The sequence below is a fragment of the Rissa tridactyla genome, chromosome 2 (genome assembly GCF_028500815.1).
Source record: "Rissa tridactyla isolate bRisTri1 chromosome 2, bRisTri1.patW.cur.20221130, whole genome shotgun sequence".
NCBI lineage: Eukaryota > Metazoa > Chordata > Aves > Charadriiformes > Laridae > Rissa > Rissa tridactyla.
Window position 1 is genome coordinate 98,311,903 of NC_071467.1, and position 20,094 is coordinate 98,331,996.

The 20,094-nt window shown below is 43.6% G+C and overlaps 2 protein-coding genes across 9 annotated transcripts in view; both read right to left on the reverse strand.

The window, feature by feature from the left end:
• Nucleotides 1–556: 556 nt before the first annotated feature.
• TPMT (thiopurine S-methyltransferase) overlaps nt 557–20,094 on the reverse strand; it is a 29,375-nt gene continuing 9,837 nt past the window's right edge. For 2 of the 8 annotated variants that reach the window (XM_054193642.1, XM_054193641.1), the window contains 5 exons: nt 19,710–19,784; nt 18,884–18,969; nt 17,858–17,902; nt 13,605–13,721; nt 557–1,818 (listed from right to left, as the gene is read on the reverse strand). In XM_054193642.1, coding sequence (XP_054049617.1) covers nt 1,673–1,818; nt 13,605–13,721; nt 17,858–17,902; nt 18,884–18,969; nt 19,710–19,784 — 469 coding nt within the window. In that variant the 3' untranslated portion in view covers nt 557–1,672. The other 6 variants (XM_054193640.1, XR_008465160.1, XR_008465161.1 and 3 more) reach the window with 6 other exon arrangements.
• On the reverse strand, nt 13,716–15,380 carry NHLRC1 (NHL repeat containing E3 ubiquitin protein ligase 1). The gene has a single exon (XM_054193636.1). The coding sequence runs from the start codon at nt 15,365–15,367 to the stop codon at nt 14,177–14,179; it is 1,191 nt and encodes a 396-aa protein (XP_054049611.1). The 5' UTR covers nt 15,368–15,380; the 3' UTR covers nt 13,716–14,176.

The window sequence follows — 20,094 nt, forward strand, 5'->3', positions numbered from 1 at the left end:
TTAGTCTGGTGGGAAGTTCCAACTGCTCCTCATCTTCCCAAGGCATAACATGGATAATGTGATTTGACATGAACGCATGCCCATGTCTTCCCATATATTCTGAGCTCTACTTCATGGCATGGAAACAGGCCAGTGACGCTGTGCACCCAGAGTTGATGCCCAAAGCCCCACCAATAAGGCAGAGCGTTCCACTGACCTCCTTTCTTCAGTGAAGGGCAGGGAGAAATGTCACAGTGCCTGCCAAGAATATCCATCTTGTCAGCAGCGTCCCCAGCGTGTATCTTGCTGTGCCTGACTGGTGCACACTGTCACCAGCATGTTCAGCTTCATCTCGTGTCATGGGAGTCAGAGAAGAGGAGGAGCTGGCAGCAGTGAGAGCATGGGAAGCAAGGCAGTGTTTTTCTTTCAGTGTTGAAAGTGTGAAAAGAAAGACAAAGTGTTTGATTTTGCAGCACCCAAAGTACAAAAGATGCTTACAATGAAGGGTTTTACTACCTCATTTAACCCAAGGCACATATTTTAAAAGATTGACCAAAATTAAAGTTTTCTTTGGGTTTCTGAATTTTTACTGAGCATTTTTTGAAATTAAAATTAACAGAGAAAGCAAACCTTTATTTTCAACCCCAAAACACCACATCATCATCCAGTCTGAGAGAAAGAGGTAAAATGAACAAATACTGTATAATGAAACCAACAGGTATTTTTAAGGTTAACAATCTAATAAATTACACTTATGTTAGGAAAAAGCATAGGAACAAATAGTAGTTCTAACAAAATAATATATCTTCCACTGATATTGATGAAAAAGAAGAATGGATAATAATTTGGTTTTTTAAAATAGCATTTAGCATATAGGAAGGAGGCCTGGACATTCTAGAAGGGAGAAATATTTCATATTGGAAGGGTGGGATAAAATGCGACTTTATATTTGTGACAGGATGCAAAGGATTGTCTTGTTATGCACAGAAACTTGTATTTTTCACTGAATAAAATGCAATTGGAGAGCACCTAGGGAAGCAAGTGCCTGACCACAACTGTAGACTGGGAACCAAATTTCTGTCTCACAGAAGTAGTGAGTAACCCCACTGGACAGGTACGTTGAATTTACAGCAGAGTACAGGAGAGCGGGGTTTTACCCAGTGCCCTCAGCTACATTTTCAGGGTGCTTTTACATTTCCTTTTTGCTCCAAATTCCAGCTGGACGTTAGTCAGGCTGGATGGCTGCCACCAATGTCTTATCAGAGATCTGTTTTGACTGTGTCTCTAAAGCTGCGCTGGAGGCATGAAAATCATCTTCTACGTCCAACATATTTATGGCAGCACTCCGGGCCCAGAAAGGGGCTGTGGTGACAGATGCTCTTCTGACACTCAAAAAGAAAAAAAGTAGTTTTAATTGCCGAAGTTAGGAATAAATGCAGAATATATGCACCTAATCATTACCCTGCCTGAGAGATGCTGCTCAAAGCTACATGAGGTGGCTGACAGCTGTGTATTTAGATTCCTGCATAGAACATTGCTTTTAACAATGCAGTTTAAACGTACCTCAGCTCTCAACAGAGTTGCCTTACAGGCTCTTTCAGTGGCGAATAGACTAAATCTGTTCTTACAGCCTAATTTACATTAGTTTTGAATGAGCTCTTCCCGGTCATCCTGGCTTTACCTGGATGGGGTCCTAACCCCTGCTAGGGCCCTCGCTCTGCTCCATGCCCCGCCGTGTGCCTGACAGTAGATCAGACTCTGGGGTTGGAGGCGAACAACTAAAGTGAATGTCCCCGAGGCAGTCGTATCTCGTCTCCATCAAGCTGAAACAGTTCCTTGCTGTGGGGGGAAAAAACATCAAATGCAATTTCAATGATCAGATCCATCGTTTTCTCCCTGCCTCTGATGCAATGTTGCAAAAATCTTTTAGAAACTTCAGGCCAATATTCAGACCAGTGGATGAGACTAACCCGTCTGTGAGAGGAGCTGCTCAATTTTAGCTACATTGAACTCCATGGCCATTCTGCAGAGGACAATCCCTTCGCTCCACTCCCTGAAGAAGACAGGGCAGGCAGCTCTGTTCCCCATTTCCCATCACTTAGCAGGAAAAACAGTTTCAAATTACTGTGAGAACTGTAATGGTCATTGCTACCAACAGATGAAAAGTCATATTAATAGAAATAAATTATCTTAGAAGCAGGCTAATGCAGCTATAAACCAGGAAACTGATGGGATGCAAAGGGGCGGGGGGAAAAGTAGCAAGAATAATTCTTTATATTGCCCAGATACATCTTCCTGCACTCTGGACGTCTGACTGAAGTTTTTACTGAACCCAAAGTGAACCTTTCTGTCATCTCAGGAGAGATTTGGTTTCTGGCAGGGAATTTAACATCCCCGCAAGCCTAACCTCAGATGCGGGCAATAGTCCTAATGTCAAAAGAATATGGTTAAAAACTTACATAAGCGCTTTGTATAAAATTGTAATAGAACTTTGATTGAACTTTAGCTGAACTCCTGCAATTAAAACTTAAATCTTAATTGGGCCTTTTGCACCTGGACTAGATGTAGAAACAATTGACGTAAACTTAGATCAAAGAAATGGAATTGTTGAAGGATTACCATATTGAGAGCTTACTGAGGGCGAACAAGGCCCACGGAGGGAGTACGCTCCCGGTTTCTGATCTAAGTACAGGATGACAAGATGCATAGTCTTTGGAATGGAGTCTAGATAAGAGTGTGTCCAAGAGGAGCCCTAGGAGATTATACTATAAAATGCACACCCTCTTGTAAATAATGAGCACGCAAATTAAGGGGATCTCCCAAGATGCTTAAAACATTAACTTGAATGTGTATGTGTGATGAGGGATGGTAAAGAAACTGTAGCTTACCAATCAGCTGTATCTTATCACTATGAATCAGGGACTGTCAGAAATGTGTGGTGTGCCGGCTGTTGTTAAATGCCCAGAACACGATTCTGCAAAACTGGAATAAAACCAAATATCTCTACTCAGTGTGTTGATTGTGCTTTTGCACACCGGGTGAAGAACCCTTATTTAGGGACAAGAGTTCTGTCTTCCCAGAGCTAGTCGCATGCTGTGTAGCTCACATTCCTTAGCTGTCAGGGAAAGAAATGATACACTGATGGATTTATTTACATTTTTGTTGCTATTGATGTTAATTATCTGTATGCCATCCCTTTTTCACCTCCAGAAACACTCTACCCCTGACTCAAATACCTTCTTAAACTTGTTTATACTGGGGAGAGCAAGGCTGTGGGCATTCAGCCTGGATTCACAGCCAAGTGATATCATGACGAAAGCATATGTAGTTGGGGCTGTTAGCACTTGAGTTGTTTCCAACAGCGAAAGAGGAGGAAGGGATGACATTGTAGAAAGCATTGCTGAGACTCCACCTGGAAAACTCAGCACAGCATGTAGGGAAGAGGAGTTCAAACTGGTACAGACACACAAAAGGATTACAGAGAAGACTGGGGAGTGGTGAATATTATAAAACAAGAGCAGACTGGAAAAGTTCAGTTTGTTTAGTCTAGCAAAATGAAGACTGAGAGGGGATATGACTGTTTATGCTTCCTTTCAGGCAAGTTAAAAGCGTGGTGCTACTCAAGTTCAAGGGAAACACTAGCACAAGAACAAATGGGTGTAAACTGCCTTTCATGCAGCCGTTTTATTCTGGGCTGCGCTGGGAGGAGAGCTGCCAGCAGATGGAGGGAGATGCGCCTTCCCCTCTACTTAGTACTGGTGAGGCCACATCTGGGATAACTGTGTCCAGATCTGGGCTCCCCAGGAGAAGAAAGACATGGATTTACTGGATTGAGACCAGTGCATGCCCGAGAAGGTGATTAAGGGACTGGAGGTTCTCTACTGTGAGGAAGGCTGAGAGAGCTGGGGCTGTTCAGCCTGGAGGAGAGAAGGCTCAAGGAGGGGATCTTATCAATGTGTATAAATACCTGAAGGGAGGGTGTAAGAAGACAGAGTCGGGCTCTTTTCAGTGGTGCCCGGTGACAGGACCAGAGGCAACAGACACAAACTTGAAACACAGGAGATTCCCTCTGAGCATCAGGGAACACTTTTTCAGTGTGAGAGTGACCAAGCGCTGGCACAGGTTGCCCAGAGAGGTGCTGGAGCCTCCATCCTTGTAGATGCTCAAAAGCTGTCTGGACATGGTCCTGGGCAAAGGGCTCTAGGTGGCCCTGCTTGAGCAGGGGTGGTGGACCAGGTGACCTCCAGATGTCACTGCCAACCTCAGCCCTTCTGTGATTCTGTGATTCTGTGATTCTGTGTTGGAACACACTCAGGTTGGCAATGAGTTGACTTCCACCCCCAGAGGAATGAATGGCCTCTTACACAGAAGACCAGAGGACTAAACCTAGCTAATTTTAAGATTGAGCTTGATTGTATTAGATGCCATGATAGCAGGGAACCTGTCCTGCTGACCCTACCAGACACATGCCACTATACAGTCTTTGAACATCATGGTGGTGATAGTAGTTTATGATAGTGGAAAGGGGAAAAAAAGGAAAGTTTTGTACTGTTAAAAAAGATTGCAGGGTCCCAAAGGAACTGACATCACCTACCTGTCGTTAATACAACTATTAAGTTATGAAAAGGCATTGATGTTAAATTAGTAGAGATTTATAATTTTTCCTTTTCTTTCCCTTTTTTGCTATGTATTAGTAGAAATCAGGTCCTTCTCCTAAGCGACAGCAAACTGTCACAGCTGCTTTGTAACGTTATTTACAATTTAAATCAGTAGGCGGGTCCCAGCAAACTGAAGGAAAGGACAACCCTTCCATTATTCCCCCTACCCGGAAAGCTCTCACCCCTCTTCATCTCTATGATAAGGAATGTCTGGTATGCGAGCGTCACTCCAGCACATCCCCACAGTTCTCTTGCCATTATTCAGGGCACTTGTGAGCAGGGAGCCGGCTCACCAACACTGTCCACAGCACCGCTAATTATTATCCACTTGTTAAGTGCAGGTGTGTGTCTTACCAGAGGTAGAAAAAGTGAGTCTGCCGCCTCCAAGTCTCTTCAGTAGCAATCAGATACACGCAGTCTGTCTAACACACAGCAATGCTCAGGCCCTGTTTTTTTACTTTTTGCTTGGTGAGGATGAATGGGAAAGCTGTAAATATAAACAGCCTGATTAGTGGCAGCAGCCTCTGGAACAGAAGTGCCGCATTCCCATTAACCCTTTTGCACCCAGTCACAGGCCCCTTGTTGGTTTATTTTCTGCTTTCCGAGAGACACTGAGCTTTGCTGGCTACCCTGCCTGAGACTTGGAACATGGGCTCTGCCCCTGGGAGGAGGAGGGTGGGGAGGGAGGAGTGCATCCACCAAGCCTGCTTACTGAGCAAGCTGAGCTAGTAACCATGCTGGCCAAGCCAAAATTTCTCCTTACGCAATCACTTTTAAGTGAGGCCTGCAAATATGTGCTCTGGCCAAACGTCTTTCTGAAGCGTGGAGAAGAAAGTAAGTTATTGCTTGAAGTAGATTAGAAAGGAGAATTGTAAGCATCAGGTCAGCGGGTAAGGAAGCTGAGTGAGGCAAAGCCTTGAGAGAGGTGGTGGAATTGCGCTTGTTAAAACGTACAGAAGTCAGCTCAGCACAGATCTTGGATCCGTTCTGCTGTCTGTTGAAGTCAACAGGAAGATCGACATTAAGTTCAAGAAGTTTCGTCCCTTCCTGTATAAGGTGGAAACGAGTGCTGAAGGTGCTAATTAAAGTGCATAACAAGACTCGGCATCTTTTATTTGGAAAACAAAGCACCCAATCACTCCCCCTCCTAGTTCTTTACAGCCTGAAGAAAACATGTAGTCATCTTATAATCAACAACAACAACAAAATTATCAGCAACAGATCATACTCTCATTTTTAGATTGAAGACTGTAAAATAGTGCAAGCACCGGGCGTCCTTTGTTGTCATGTCACTTCACGTTTCATCCTCTTTGATTCATGACAAAAAGGCTTCCTTTTTACAGGTAAAAAAATTAGAGGACAGACAGCCTATGCTGGCTTCCAAACTTCTTGTAGTTTCTGTACCCCAGCATTTGACAGGGAAACTCAGACCAGTTACAGAAGTCATCCACAAAAAGGGTTCCTGGAACTGTTAGTCCACACACAGGTTAAATTATACAGTCCTTCACCCTTTTCTCTCCTGTAATAAAGCTTGCAGGCCTGTCTCCCAAAATGCATTCCCTAAACAACTGAAGTCCTTTCCCACCATTCATATTGTGATCTGAGGTTTCCTCCCTTTAATGTGACCGTAAAGATGAAAGGCTGTTTTAAAAAAGAAACGCCAGCAAAACCAAAACATGGACAGAACCTCTGGGGGAATTAATCCTCCTTCTGAAACGAAAGTGGAGTGAACACACATACACACCACACAGTGTGACTGAACAATGGCTAATGAGAAATACAGTTCTGGAAGACACTTCAAGGGACTACAACAAACTGGGAAGGATGGGTGAGGGCTGTGCGGAAGGCACAAATTGGAACGACATGGTTGAATTTCAGAAATCAAAAATTTAGGCTTATTGTCAAGAAAAAAAGACTTCAGAGATTCAAGTTCAACACAAGCGAGAGGGTGAAAGTCCATCGCTCGATACAGGTGTTTGAAAATAATTCAGTTGCCTGGCTTTTATTTCTCTGGTGAGAGAGACGCAAGAGAGAGAAGATGTTCTTCTGCCTTCAAGCTACACTTTTTCGAAGTGGGTGGTTTTTTTCTCTGTAACACTGACACAGTGGAAAAATGAGAATAATAATATCAGCTGCATTTTAATGCTAACACCATCCAAATACTGAACAGCTTTATGAGCATCACAAAATGAATGACAAATAGACCCGTAGATCTAATCCTGGGCCCAGGGCAACTTCAATTGCACTTTGCCATACTAGGGGAAAAAAAAGTGCAGTTTTCACCTGGTCTTCAAAAGCTGGCATTCCTCCATCTGAAATGAAACAAAAAGTGGCCAACTACTCTGCAACCTTAAAAGTCCTTTCGCATAGTCTTTTTGGGACCTAGAACCTACAGTGAGTCTCTACCACAATGTAAACACGGTAACTTTCCTAAACTGTTGCCTAATACCAGTAACCTCCTCTTCAGGCTCTGCAAGAGCAGTTGAGGTATAAGGTCTCCACTGATGCCAGTCCAGAGTGAGTCCTGCCCCAGATTCCTGGTTACTGAGCAACCGCACGTCCCAAAAGGGAGGTGTGGGACCGATCCGCTTAGTCTGACGGACTCTTAGGAACCAGGCAAGGGTTCAGTATGTTACAAGGAAATAAATAAGAAAAGCTAAACCCTTACATTAAATTTGTATCACAAAAGATTTCTGATGTTGAAAGAAAGTCATAATTAGTTACAATATATTCTAAACAAGGGCAGGGCTTTCAGCACGCAAAAAAAACCACAAAGCAGCATTCCCAGAAATAGTCATAATAAAGTCCGCTGCAAAGACTTCTCCAGGGCAAACCCCTGCATTAGCCTGAATCTACCTGACTTCAAGCCCAGTCCTGCAGCATTTATTTATGTGGACAATTCCATTTGCAGTACTCATGACTGCACAGATAAACTATTTATGACAGAGCAAGTCTCAACTCAAACAAGTCAGTTTAAGGAATAATACGAATAGAAAGTACACGTATTTGAAATATTTCTGGCTCCATAATATCATGCTGTAAGTTGAGGGGAAGTTGGTGCAGAAGTCACTCAGGACCACTATTTCCTACCTAATTAAGGACAATGACAAATAAGGGAGACAGGTACATCCTTTTTATATGAAGCTGACTATAAATTTTTAATACTTAAACTGTCTGACTCTTTTTGATAGATTTCTTATATAGCATATCTTTAATGGCATTACATATCTTCTCATTTTAGCTCCTTAGTCTGTGATAGTAAAAGACTTAATTGTTCTTTGTTTCTTATTTTCAATACAGGTCAGTAGTTACTAAACACTGGTTAATACTGGTTAAATTCCATTATCCATATTATTCAGGAAATCGTGCTAGGCAAGCATTAATACTTTCCTATGTGTTTTATCTTTTATCTATTTATATTTGGAACAAAAACCAGTAAATGAGTTACCTCCTGTAATTACGTAGGTCTGATAGTCCTTTCAAGATGTGCTGGTTTTGGCTGGGATAAAGTTAATTTTCTTAGTAAAGTTAATTTTCTTTCTTTCATAGTAGCTAGCACGGGGCTATGTTTTGGATTTGTGCTGAAAACAGTGTTGATAACACAGGGATGTTTTGGTTATCGCTGAGCAGTGCTTACACAGAGTCAAGGCCTTTTCGGCTCTTCGCACCGCCCTGCCAGCGAGTTGGCTGGGGCGCAAAAAAAGTTGGGAGGAGACACAGCCGGGACAGCTGATCCCAAGCGACCCAAGGGATATTCCAGACAACATAACGCAACGCTCAGCATTATAAACTAGGGGGAAGGTTGGCAGGGGGGTGCTACCAAGGGACTGACAGGGCATCAGTCAGTTGGTGGTGAGCATTTGTTTCCACTAGCATCACTTGTCTTTCTTGGGTTTTATTTCTCTCTCTTTTTGTTATTTTCCATTACTATTATTATTGCTTTCCAATTATTAAACTGTTCTTACCTCAACCCACGAGTTTTCTCACCACTTTTACTCTTCCGATTCTCTCCCCCGTCCCACCAGGAGGGGGCAGAAACGAGCGAGGGGCTGCGTCGTGTTTAGCTGCCGGCTGGGGTTAAGCCGCCTCACAAAATCATCTTCTTTGTATTAGAACTTTTCAAAGAAAGCTTTGATAAAGGACATATTTTTTTCTTTTTGTTGTTTTTTCTTTTCTTTTTTTTTTTTTTTACCTCACGGTTTTCTCAAAATAAATTCCTTGCTTTTCCCAGCTATATTTTTCTCTCTCCTAATCCTATATACTGCTTAAAACTGCCTACCTTTTTATTCATTATGAAGCATGTAACTGTATTTAGAGTATTTTAAATGGTTTACAGAATCTTCTGACTAGCAATATTTTCCTGATAAAAAGCAATATATTCCATGAAAGCAGAATTTGTTCTCACCTCAACTCACTGCCCATATAGTGTTCACCTGTGATCAAGGAACAAAAATTGCCTATATTAAGAGGGATCTTTAGAAAAATACTATATATGTATTTATTCAATTATAGGGAGCATACCTCCCTAAAATGCTTAGTTTGCTCCAACTCTTCAATTCCCACAGATTTTTGCTACAGAGTAACAGATAGCTCTCCTAAGGATTACCATCTGAAAAACGCCTAATTGTGGCTGGGAAATCTGTTCAAATGTCAGTTATTCCTCCGCCAGAGGTCAATGCTAATCAAGAGGCAACAGCCCTTATCATCTTGTCCATTTTCCAGGCTGAAATGTTTCACCTCATAAGAATGCATCCCCTTTACTGGAACGATGGGTGTGCTCCGTGCTCTGACTTGGTGGAGTTCGCCCTCTGCTTAAACCATGGACACCTTTCATTAATCTTTTCTCCTTTTCAGAGTCAATCTCTTCTCCTCCTTTCTATCTTCAACATCAAATAAGTAACTGGATCACTGGAATGGGGCTTCACAGCAGTACACCTCCTTACAGAGCATTTCAAAACTCTGAAACCACACCCCTCTATGGAGCACGCTGGAAGCAATTATCTGGGAATACATTGTGGTTTAGAAAAGTATTAATTCCCATCATTTGTAGGAAACACCAAAGGAATTAGTAACAAGAAGATCATCAGTAAAATGCCAAAACTTCTTCCAAAATCAGGAAGGCAACTCCCAGACAAGAGGATAATTAATTGCAGGCTCTCCCTGCGTTATTAAGGCACCAACCTTGTAATGGGAAGTCTGAAGTCTCAAGTCTGCCAAAGGCTTCCCTTGATCCTCAGCTCTCCTGTCTGCAGCTGCAGGGCCATGACATTTATATCATGTTTGCCTTAAAGAGAGGGAGGAGCGCCAAGTTCAACAATATCTGTAAATCTCTTGGAAAGCAGTGGTGAGAAAAAGGCGTAAGTGCAATGCATCATCCGCTCACTGAGAACCTCTCTGGTGTTAGATAGCTTTGAGGGTGTCCAGAAGAACCAGACAGGTTATACTAAGGAAGCACTCTAGCCTGTATGCTCATGTAACAGTGTCAAATATAAACTTGTTACTATTAGCATTATTAGTTGAGATAATGAAGTAAAAAACATAATGTGGAATGGAGGCATAGTCAATGCCCACTTTGGCTGTTTGATGAAGTGTGAGGTTCCGATTTTGCAAAATCTGTATATTTTTGCTTAGTTATATTACACTCCTGTGGAGGCAAGCTGTGACTCACAGCTGACTTGTAAACTACAAGGATGGGCCTCTGAGAAGAGTCAGGAAAAAAACCAACTGAGCATTGAAGAGAAAGAAACGAAGGCAAATTTCTACTGTACAGGGTGCGACAGCACCATAACACACAGTCCCAGGGGAGAAAGCTGCTTTTTTACCTCTGTCAACCTTTCCAGAAAGAAAGTCTCCTGTATTCAAGGCCATCATTTTGACAGACCTTGCTCTATAAAACTCTTAGTGGTCTGGGTGCTGGATGTTACAGGAGGTCCCCTTTTCACCCGAAATCAGTCCATGTTAAAGAAATACTATGGTGGTGTTACCTCCATGCTCTGTGAAAATATAAACATCCAACTGATGCGCACAGCAATGTGGCTGGAGGGAATGGACAGATGGTCAAACACACAATGGCCAAAATTAAGTAAATATTACTTCCCCCCCCCGGTATTTCTTTCTTCATTTTTATTCACCAATATAAAACACTTATTATATTCTTTATCTAAAATTATTTTGTTCACAAGCAAAACAAAAAATATGTATGTTACAGGACACAATTTTGATGTACATTTCTGAAACTCCCCTGCCTCCTTTATTCCTAAACACCGTAAACATACCCTAGTATATTTATATACAACGACAGCAACCTGAGATTGGTGCTTAAAAATAAACCAAATAGGAATTACAGTGCTTGTGCATGCACAACAGACATACTAATCTGTAGTGGGGACTGAAGAGATGACATTAGGGGAATACCGTCCATTATATTTGTTTGGTTTTAATCCAAATTGTTAAAGCATGAGGTGCAGAGTGTTATGCAAAGTTTAATTTAGGTTCTATTTTTTTAAATAAATGCAACAGTAATTATAACTGAAGCAATTAGACACAGTCCCACGTGACATTCTAGATGAAGCGGCCACCGCTCTTTTCCAAGGGTAGGCACACATCTAGCTATCCTCATTTCCAGCACATCCAGCCAGATCCCAAAGGCATCACGTACCTAGTGACAGGTGCCCCTTACCCTTTGCCATCCCGCTCTCAGAACCCAGGTTTCTGTTCCGTTGAAGCCTGTGACTAAACTGCAACAGATCCACAGATGGATAGGAGCAGCATGCGTCCCCTGGGCCTTTGAAAAGCAGATGGCATTAAGGTATCATCCCAAAGGCAACGGGTATCAACAGCAGACACAGGGGAAATGTGCATATATGCATAAAGAGAGAGGCGAGAGTAAGTACAAATGTCAATGGCTTTCTAGTTTGTTATCAGCATACTGGTAGATCTCCGTCTCCCATTATCTTTTAAATTCTCTTCTGTGACAAAAGGAAGATTTCAGGTTTACTGCTGCATTTTCCCTTACACACTGAGGAACACAGATTTTTTTAGTGGGTGCATACAGTTCTTTATGGCTTCTCTATTTAGGCACCTGTGTCAAATTAATTAAGAAAGAATGTAATGGTTTCTTTGATGCAATGTTGTACAACACCAAGCTTTACAGCAAAAGGAAAACAGCTACACCATTCACAGAAAAAGTCTACGTTTGCTTTCAGTAGGTAGGTAGAGCAGAGATTGCAGGAGATGGCATAGGGCAAATGAGGCAGAATAAAGGCACGAAGTTTATTTTGCTTACAAACCCAAACATCAAGTGATTTCTAGTCATATATCAAAGGAGAGTGGAGCAGAATGGGTAACACCAGGAGTTTTTGTAGATTTTAAAACAGCATAAGTCAAATATTTAAAAACATTTGCTGCTGAAAAGTTTCCTACACGGTAGTAGGGGCTAGGAAATTTGCCCATCCGTGAGCTCAGCAGCAAAAACAAGTTCCTGGTGGACGTGAAGGCTTGAGGAGATGAAATATCACAGCCCATGGTTCAGAGGAAGGGTCCAGGTCCCACATGTGCTATTGCAATAAACTATTAATTATGTATGAATACAGCATCCACTGTATTCCATGCATTTTGAAACACAACAGTTCCCCAAAGGAAGTGTTATCTAGTTGTTTTTATATCCCTCAAAGACCAATGTCTCCTTGGCATCTAGAAAGGAATATATAATCCCAGAGGCTGCTTCTCTGAGTAAGTTTCCTTCCTGACCCCTCAAGAAAGCTCCTGCTCAGGGCCATCATAGCCAAGGAATATTTCTGGTCCCACCAAATGCAGTTACTGGGTGGCCTGGCAGTAGAGAAGGCTGGAAAAGACCAAATGTTCATCTATTTTTCCATAGCAAAAAACGACCCTATGACAACTTCAGCAGGATATCTGCAAATAAAAAAAGAAACCATCTACATGGCAACAGCAATAGAGAAATTGGACTGTAACAGAGAAGCCCATGATTAAAAGATATAAGGAGTTTTCACTAAATTATTCAATACAGGAGTGAGCAAATCACACTTTATTGGCAGGTCACTGTTCAATTAACCTTTACAAATAGCTGCATTTAATAATTTGTTTTGTTTATATAAATGTTAACATAAGACAGATTAATACATTGCCTGAATTAGAGGACTAAATTGCTCCAATTTAAAGTAAGTATTTGGTAAATCACTGGTGCGGCAATACATGCAGTTATTAAATGCCCTAAAGTCAGACCAAAAGCCAGATGAAAAATTTACCTGTGAATTTCAAATTGTTAGTTAATATTCATGATTTCAGTGACTAAATAAAAGAAATTACTCCAAAAGTTTTATGCCATTTAACCTGCTTGTTTAGCCTATCTCAGATAGCATTTACATTTATATCTAACTTCCTTTTAATACTGAACCTCCTAAGTAATCATTTTCGGAGCAGTTAAATGCCTAAAAATGCAGTGGTGACTTCTAGTGGGAGTGTTAAATCCTTCTCAAAATTATTCAGATATACCTTAATTTCCACTGTGCAATAAGGCAACAGAACTCGTGTCCACAGTGAAACTATTTTCAAGGAAATACAAACTGGAGTAAACCTGCTGTGTATTCACAATCAACAAAACCTCATTTGGAAGCTAGGAAAAAGATGAGGCTTACAACACCCTTTCTCAGGGCAGGCAGTAGTGGAAACCTCCCAAGCGTAGCTGTGTTTTTTTATATGCAGAATTATTCGTGGTCTAATCACGAATACTTCAAGGGGCTTTTAGGGAAAGCTGCCCATGCTGGTAACCACACACCAAGTTATCTCTAGATGAAGACACAGACTTATGCATTGCATAGAAAGACCAAGTACTCCAATACAACCCTAATAAAGGTAAGAATAAACTAGTACAGAAAGAGCGCGCCTAGAATTGCACTTCCCCAGTGTGGAAAAAATAGGCTTTGAGCACCAATTCACATAACTCACTAATCAGTGGTGGCAGCTCCATCGCAATGATCTTAGCTGGATTCAGATGACCTTGAACTGAAGCTTCCATTTTTCGTATCATTTTGTCAAGCCAGTCTCCTCTCTCGTGCAGAAATCCTGGAAACAAATCACTCTGTCATTCTGATGAGCGCAGCTATGCTTAACGAAGAACAATGAAAGCTATGCGCTGGGAAGGGTAAACAAATGATGCATCACTTTCTCTCCCAGGTGCTGGTCTTCGATTACTCCATTCCAAATGTTGTTATTATTTGTCAGAAAGTACCAAAACCATTAGGTTATCAAGGAATGAAATTGTTTTAAAATGCCAAATTATTTGTTTGGTTGGTCAATTGTTGACTAGAGCCTGTAACAGCCAGGTCTTTTCCTGCAGACAGGCGAGAGATTTGAGGTAAGCTTTGCAAAAAGCACAGCATATTGGTCAAAGAGGGCAATTCACTTAAAAGTACAACCCAGAAAATGCCTCCTCCCTACATGCCTGCAAACACCAGAGCTTTGCCTGCTTTATGGCAAAAAAAAGCAGCGTGAACCTAGCAGTAAGTATCTGAACGCATTCAGGTGGAGCTATATATTTTTACTGAATGATCGCCACTGTCTAAGACAGCAAGAGAATTGTTTGCCATGTAAGCCAGTCCTACGGGATAAGAAAGCCCATGGCTAATTAGAGGGTTAAAGATGGGAAACTCCTCAGGTTTCCCTAAGCATATTACAGCCTGGCTGCAGACATCCGTGACTACAACGCGACCCTCTTTGTCAAAGGCCACAGCCATAGTATATATTTTGGAGGGGAAAATGAGGTTGAGCCCAAAGCTATCCATCTGGCCGACGAGATCCATCTCTGCACTGAATATCTTCACTCGGGTGCTGCCGTTGCTCGGTCCTTGAGCTTTCAGGTGCTCGATTACCACGATGGCACCCGAGGTCTGGGAGACTGCAACCCCCCTCGGGCTGACAAGCTGCGACCGGATCATCTGACACTTCTTTAATTTCCCCTTCTGGAAGTCGGCTGCCAAGCGGTAGAGAGCCCCTGCCTCCGAGTCGGTCAGGATGACTTCGCTCTCGGGGGTGGCATCCAAGCCCCATGGCAAACAGAAACCTTCCTGGACGGCCAGGACCCCCCTCCCCTCAAAATCAAAGGCCTTCACGGAGCGGTCCCCGCCATCGGTGACCACCACGTGCCCATCTGAGGTGACCGTCACGTCAAGCGGGTACTTGATATCGTTGCCTGCGTCCCCCCGCTCCCCAAACCGCTGCAGGCAGGATCCGCTGGGCCCGAAGACGTGGATCCTCTTCTTGCCGTCATGTGCCACCACCAGCCGCCCCGACCTGCGGCAGGCCGCCACCCCGGTGGGGTTGACCAGCGACCCCCAACCCCCCAGGGACAGCCGGAGTCCCAGGCCGGCGGGGGCCGGCCCGGCCGCCCCTCCGCCCCTCCCCAAGGCCGAGGGAAGGCTGCCGCCGGCGGGGCCCAGCACCTCCAGCAGCTGCAGCAGCGGCAGGCAGTCGCTGGTCTCGGCCGGGCCGCAGGCCCGCCGGCAGAAGGGACACTCCAGCCGCCGGCCCTCGGGGCCGCCCAGGGCCCCCAGGCAGCCCCGGCAGAGGACGTGGCCGCAGGGCAGGTTCCGCGGCCGCCGCTGCCCGCCGGGGCCGTACCGCTCGAAGCACACCCGGCACTCCAGCAGGCTCAGCTCCGCCTCGTCCTCCTCCCCCTCCTTCGCCGCCGCCGCCGCCATCCCCGCCGCCATGAGGGGAGGCGGAGCGGCCGCCAGCCCCCGCCCGCCGCCAGCACCACCCCCGGGCCGTCCTCCTCGGTACGAGTCACCGGAGCCGAAAATAGCAGCTGCGGGACGGCAGCAGTAAAGTCGTCGGAGCCGCTTGCGGCTCCAGGACTACAGGGCTCTAAAAAGCCCCATGGCTTTTATTCACCTTCGGGTCTTGGTGAATTGTAACGCGCTACGATGCAGTCGTGCCTTCCCAGCATTTTTTAAAAATAAGCTGCCAAGGGGAGAGGGCCAGGGCAAGAAAGAGGTTTGAGAGCCCAAAATTTTGTAATTTAAAGCAATTGCAGTAGTATCATAGAATCACAGAATGGTTTGGGTTGGAAGGGACCTTAAAGATCACCTAGTTCCAACCCCCTGCCATGGGCAGGGACACCTCCCACTAGACCAGGCTGCTCAAAGCCCCATCCAGCCTGGCCTTGAACACTTCCAGGGATGGGGCATCCACAGATTCTCCAAGCAACCTGTTCCAGTGCCTCACCACCCTCACAGGAAAGAATTTCTTCCTAACATCTAATCTAAATCTACCCTCTTTCAGTTTAAAACCATTACCGCTTGTCCTATCACTACATTCCCTTGTAAAAAGTCCCTCTCCAGCTTTCCTGTAGGCCCCTTTTAAGTACTGGAAGGCCGCTATAAGGTCTCCCTGGAGCCTTCTCTTCTCTGGGCTGAACAACCCCAGCTCTCTCAGCCCGTCTTCACAGGAGAGGTGCTCCAGCCCTCTCATCATCTTCATGGCCCTACTCTAGTATCCATACAGGAGTGGCAGAAGACCCACAAAGGAAGGTTTGTGTTGGCATGAACACACAGCAACTCCTCAGGCTTTCTCTGACCCCTGGCACCCTACAAGCCCGGTGCTGGTTTGCTGCTCATAGCTGCGCTTTTGCGGGAGGGAACAGCACGCTTGTGAGCAATCACAGGGACATTTTCTCCCCGTACTCCCTCCTTTATTGCCACCTGATTCACTTCCCTTCTCTCTTTCGTCCTCGATGATGGTTCCCCCTTGGTGGCTGCTGCCAAGCATTTTTGCCTGCTCACTGCCAGCTCGTCTCTCGACTCGTAATCACAACTAATGGGGATAGAAAGAAGCAACTTGTGCCAGCTTCCCGCCTCTCTCACCCAGCTGCCGGGGCTGGTGCAAGGCCAGCATCGAAGGAAACAGTATTTGAAGAGCAGCTGCCCTAGCTCCCAGAGCTGCCAGCCGCCCGGGCCGACCTGCGGAGCACCAGGCAGACAGCATCCACTGGCAATGGCCCAAAAGGAACAGCAACATTTCTCTTTTTCTAGCTCTGATGATTTGAATCGATACGGAAGAAAAAAATATACTTTAAAAATGCTCATTTGTGCATGGAGTTTAAGAAAAGCTATGCACATCTCGAGACAGTGAAGGCAGTTATGTAGGAGAGCTGACGTGGTAAGCAAAATGGAGAAAAATGTTCCACAGGCATTTTTCTATATGCTGAAGCCCGTTTTAAGAGTGCACCAAACACGTCTAATTTTATAAGGTGAGATAAAAATAAAAGCAAGATGGGAGGTAAAGTATTTTAATGAATTTTAATCAAGATACAAACTTTAGTATATACAGCACTTCCAGAAAATAATCTAGTCCCCATTTCCTGTGTTTGTCTGAGAACTCATTGAGTTTTTGAAGACACTTAATTTCACAGTGGTTGCCTGAAAAGGAGGAAAGAGTAACAAATCACTGAATGATTAGTCACTGAAAAATGCAAACGGTCAGGAAAAAAAAAGTCTTATCCTCAGATATCTTCACAGTCCCTAACGCACTGACACCAATGCACTGGAGAAAACTTATCCGTCTCTTTTGCACTGGGATTCAACTGTCCATGCCAATGACTCACTGCACACAGGCACTGCAGGGGTCTCAGACAGCTGTAAATTTAAAAGGAGTGCAATATCAAAGCATATCAGGAGGAACTTTGAAAATTAAATTCGCACCATAATTCTGAGTTCCATTAGTTTTGATGGAAGAGTTGTACATTTAGCATTTTCTTCACATGGCACATTAATTTCCTTCTTTGGCTACAAAAGTACAGCAAAACCTGTAGAACTGGTATGCAAAGGCTGTGTATTAAAACCAGGGTAGCTGGTGATGCGGTGCAGAGAAAGACAGAATGGTCAAACGTGACTAAGACTGGAGCTGCAAGATCACTGAGTGCAGTAGGAACCCTGGGAGAAGGAAAAGATGCCAAGGGGAGGAAAGAGACAGTATCTGTCTCCTGGGTTTTCTTCATATCTTTTGAAGAGCTGAGAATTTTCGTTGACAGCAAAATCCCTGTGGCTAAATGGTATTTATTTTCCCTGTGATTTTTCCATGACTCCACCTCTTAGATAAGAAGCAAATGACTCTATTGCTTGTCACAGGGAGAGGCAGAAGCATACAAACATGTTTATGTGTTTTAGAAAAAATTCCTAAGGGTTAGATGAAGTATTACTTACCAAACAAACTTTTAATTTCAGACTCAGGAACGTAAAATGGTGGGCCTGAAAGAAAATGGGTGAAGCTAATCAGAGAGAAGACAAGCGTTGACACTGCAGCAGAAGAGCCAGCCCCATCACTCAGCACCTGGCCCGCAACCTGGCCCCGCTGCACAGCACCATCTGCAGGAACCAGAGAACACCATGTCCAAGAACACTTTGGTGGGCCACCAAACAGCTTCAGGTGTTGCTGCTGCATCATCTGCAGGGTGCAGCCAGGGTAGCCACATTGTCAGATACCACGAACGTGACATGGATACAACCACTCTCAGTGCACTGTGTGAATCCAGCCAATAATCTCTTTATACCGCAATGGCATAATTAAAGCTAAAAGCAGGGTAATGTGAGAGGGAGAGCAATGAATTAAACTACTGTTGTTTATGATAACAAGACCTATTTTTTCAGGGATAATTATGCTGAAGAGCCCAAAAGCAGCAAGAAATCTCTTTCTTTTGAGAGTTAATGATTAATTTTTTTTTTTTTTTAAATACCTCAGCCTTTGGTATGTAATAAATGTATAAAAGGCAAAAAGATTTTATGACTTTAGAGAATTTCACCTCTTCCAAGCATATTCAGATCATTGTTGTGGCTGGGAGAGAGGCACACGATGGGTAACACGTTAGGTTGCAAGTATTGGGTAAACAGAGCAAAGCCAATGTTCCTGGGAATGCTTCAAGCTCCCTAGGCCAGACAGGATGTTACTCTAAACATTCACTCTTCCAGCTTCATTGCCATAGCCACACTTCCAGTTTCATTTCTTTAATATATCATGTCTGTCCACCGCTTACCCTTATCATGTCTGAATACTAGAGAGAAAGCAAATTTAGTCTCACGCTTGGTCAACATCTAACATTTTTAACACACAGCTGTATTGGTGTGATCGGCTGATAAAAAACCTGGGGAAGACACTAATATATCTACCACATCTGTATACAATCTGTATTAAAGCATGCAAAAATCAAAACATGAACAGTGCTAAGTTCTCACCTTTGTGTTTGTTTGGATCATATGAAACCGTGACCAGGAGATAGGAAGAATTTTCCTCCATTAGGGTCATCATCAAACTGACATAGCTAAAAGGAGAAAGTTTACTTTGTTATTTTGGAACTGCACAGACATTCAAGCATAGCATTTGAAATATTCAACAAAAGAGGTAATGTATTTCTACGCAGAAACAACTTGAACTGCACAGAAACTAAGCAAAGCTTAGTTTGAATTTCATGAGCATGAAATTCATGCTACACATGAAACACCTCAAATAAAGGTGACTGTTTACTCCTCATAAACAAGCATATATCTTTTTTTGCATATTCATCTCAAAACTAACGGACAAAACATAGTATTCATTTAGCACAATCTAGAATACCGTTCACAATACAGTACTGATCTTGTAAAATTATTGTGAATTCAAGATTATGTATCCAATTAAAAAATCCTGGGCTAGGGTCAAGCTACATTTGGGTTGGCTATAGGCAAGAACGAAAAATTGGAATAAAAGGAAGTGAGGGCAAAAAGAACAGAGAGGAGAAGCAGATGGGGTGAAAAGGAAATAATAAAATTCACATGAGACTTGCAGCTCTGCTTCTGCTGGGCTGCAACAAACCACATATCTTCCCACCAAGAGGCAGGGTGGCTTCCTGAAGGAAGCTCACAAATCTAGAGTACAGCACTCTGCAAGTGCAGCTGATGCTTGTGGTAGACAAGAACTTGTATAGGTTACTCCTTTAAATGAAGGAGGACTCATCGACAAGCGGCAGGAGGAAAAACATGTCACTGCATACATTAAAGACAATAACAAAGAAAATTTACTAACCGTTGTCTGTCGCGTGGATTCACAGCTACCAGAGCACCTCTGTCCCAAACACCATCAAACTTGCCAAGTATTGAGCTATAGGGAGATGAGGAAAAGGCTTAAAAATACTGAAATGGCGCCTTCATCTTTATTCATATACTTCTGTGGAGTCACAAGGATTCTCCAGCTAGCTGCGCAGATTCTCCACTACCTTTTTGTTATGGTCCAGCATTTTCATGATCCAAACCAATATGATCTGGAACCAAAGAAACCCCGCTGGTACATGGCCCTGCTGTGATAGCAAAGACGTGCTGGAATTGTTCAGCATTTCCCCATCATTAGGGTGTGCTGAGACAGGGTGGGGAGGAAGGAGAGTAGCTTAAACACATTTGGTAGAGAGTAGCAT

Coding starts and splice junctions, on each gene's coding strand:
- NHLRC1 (XM_054193636.1), bottom strand. CDS start 15,367: ATGGCGGCGGGGATGGCGGCGGCGGCGGCGAAGGAGGGGGAGGAGGAC.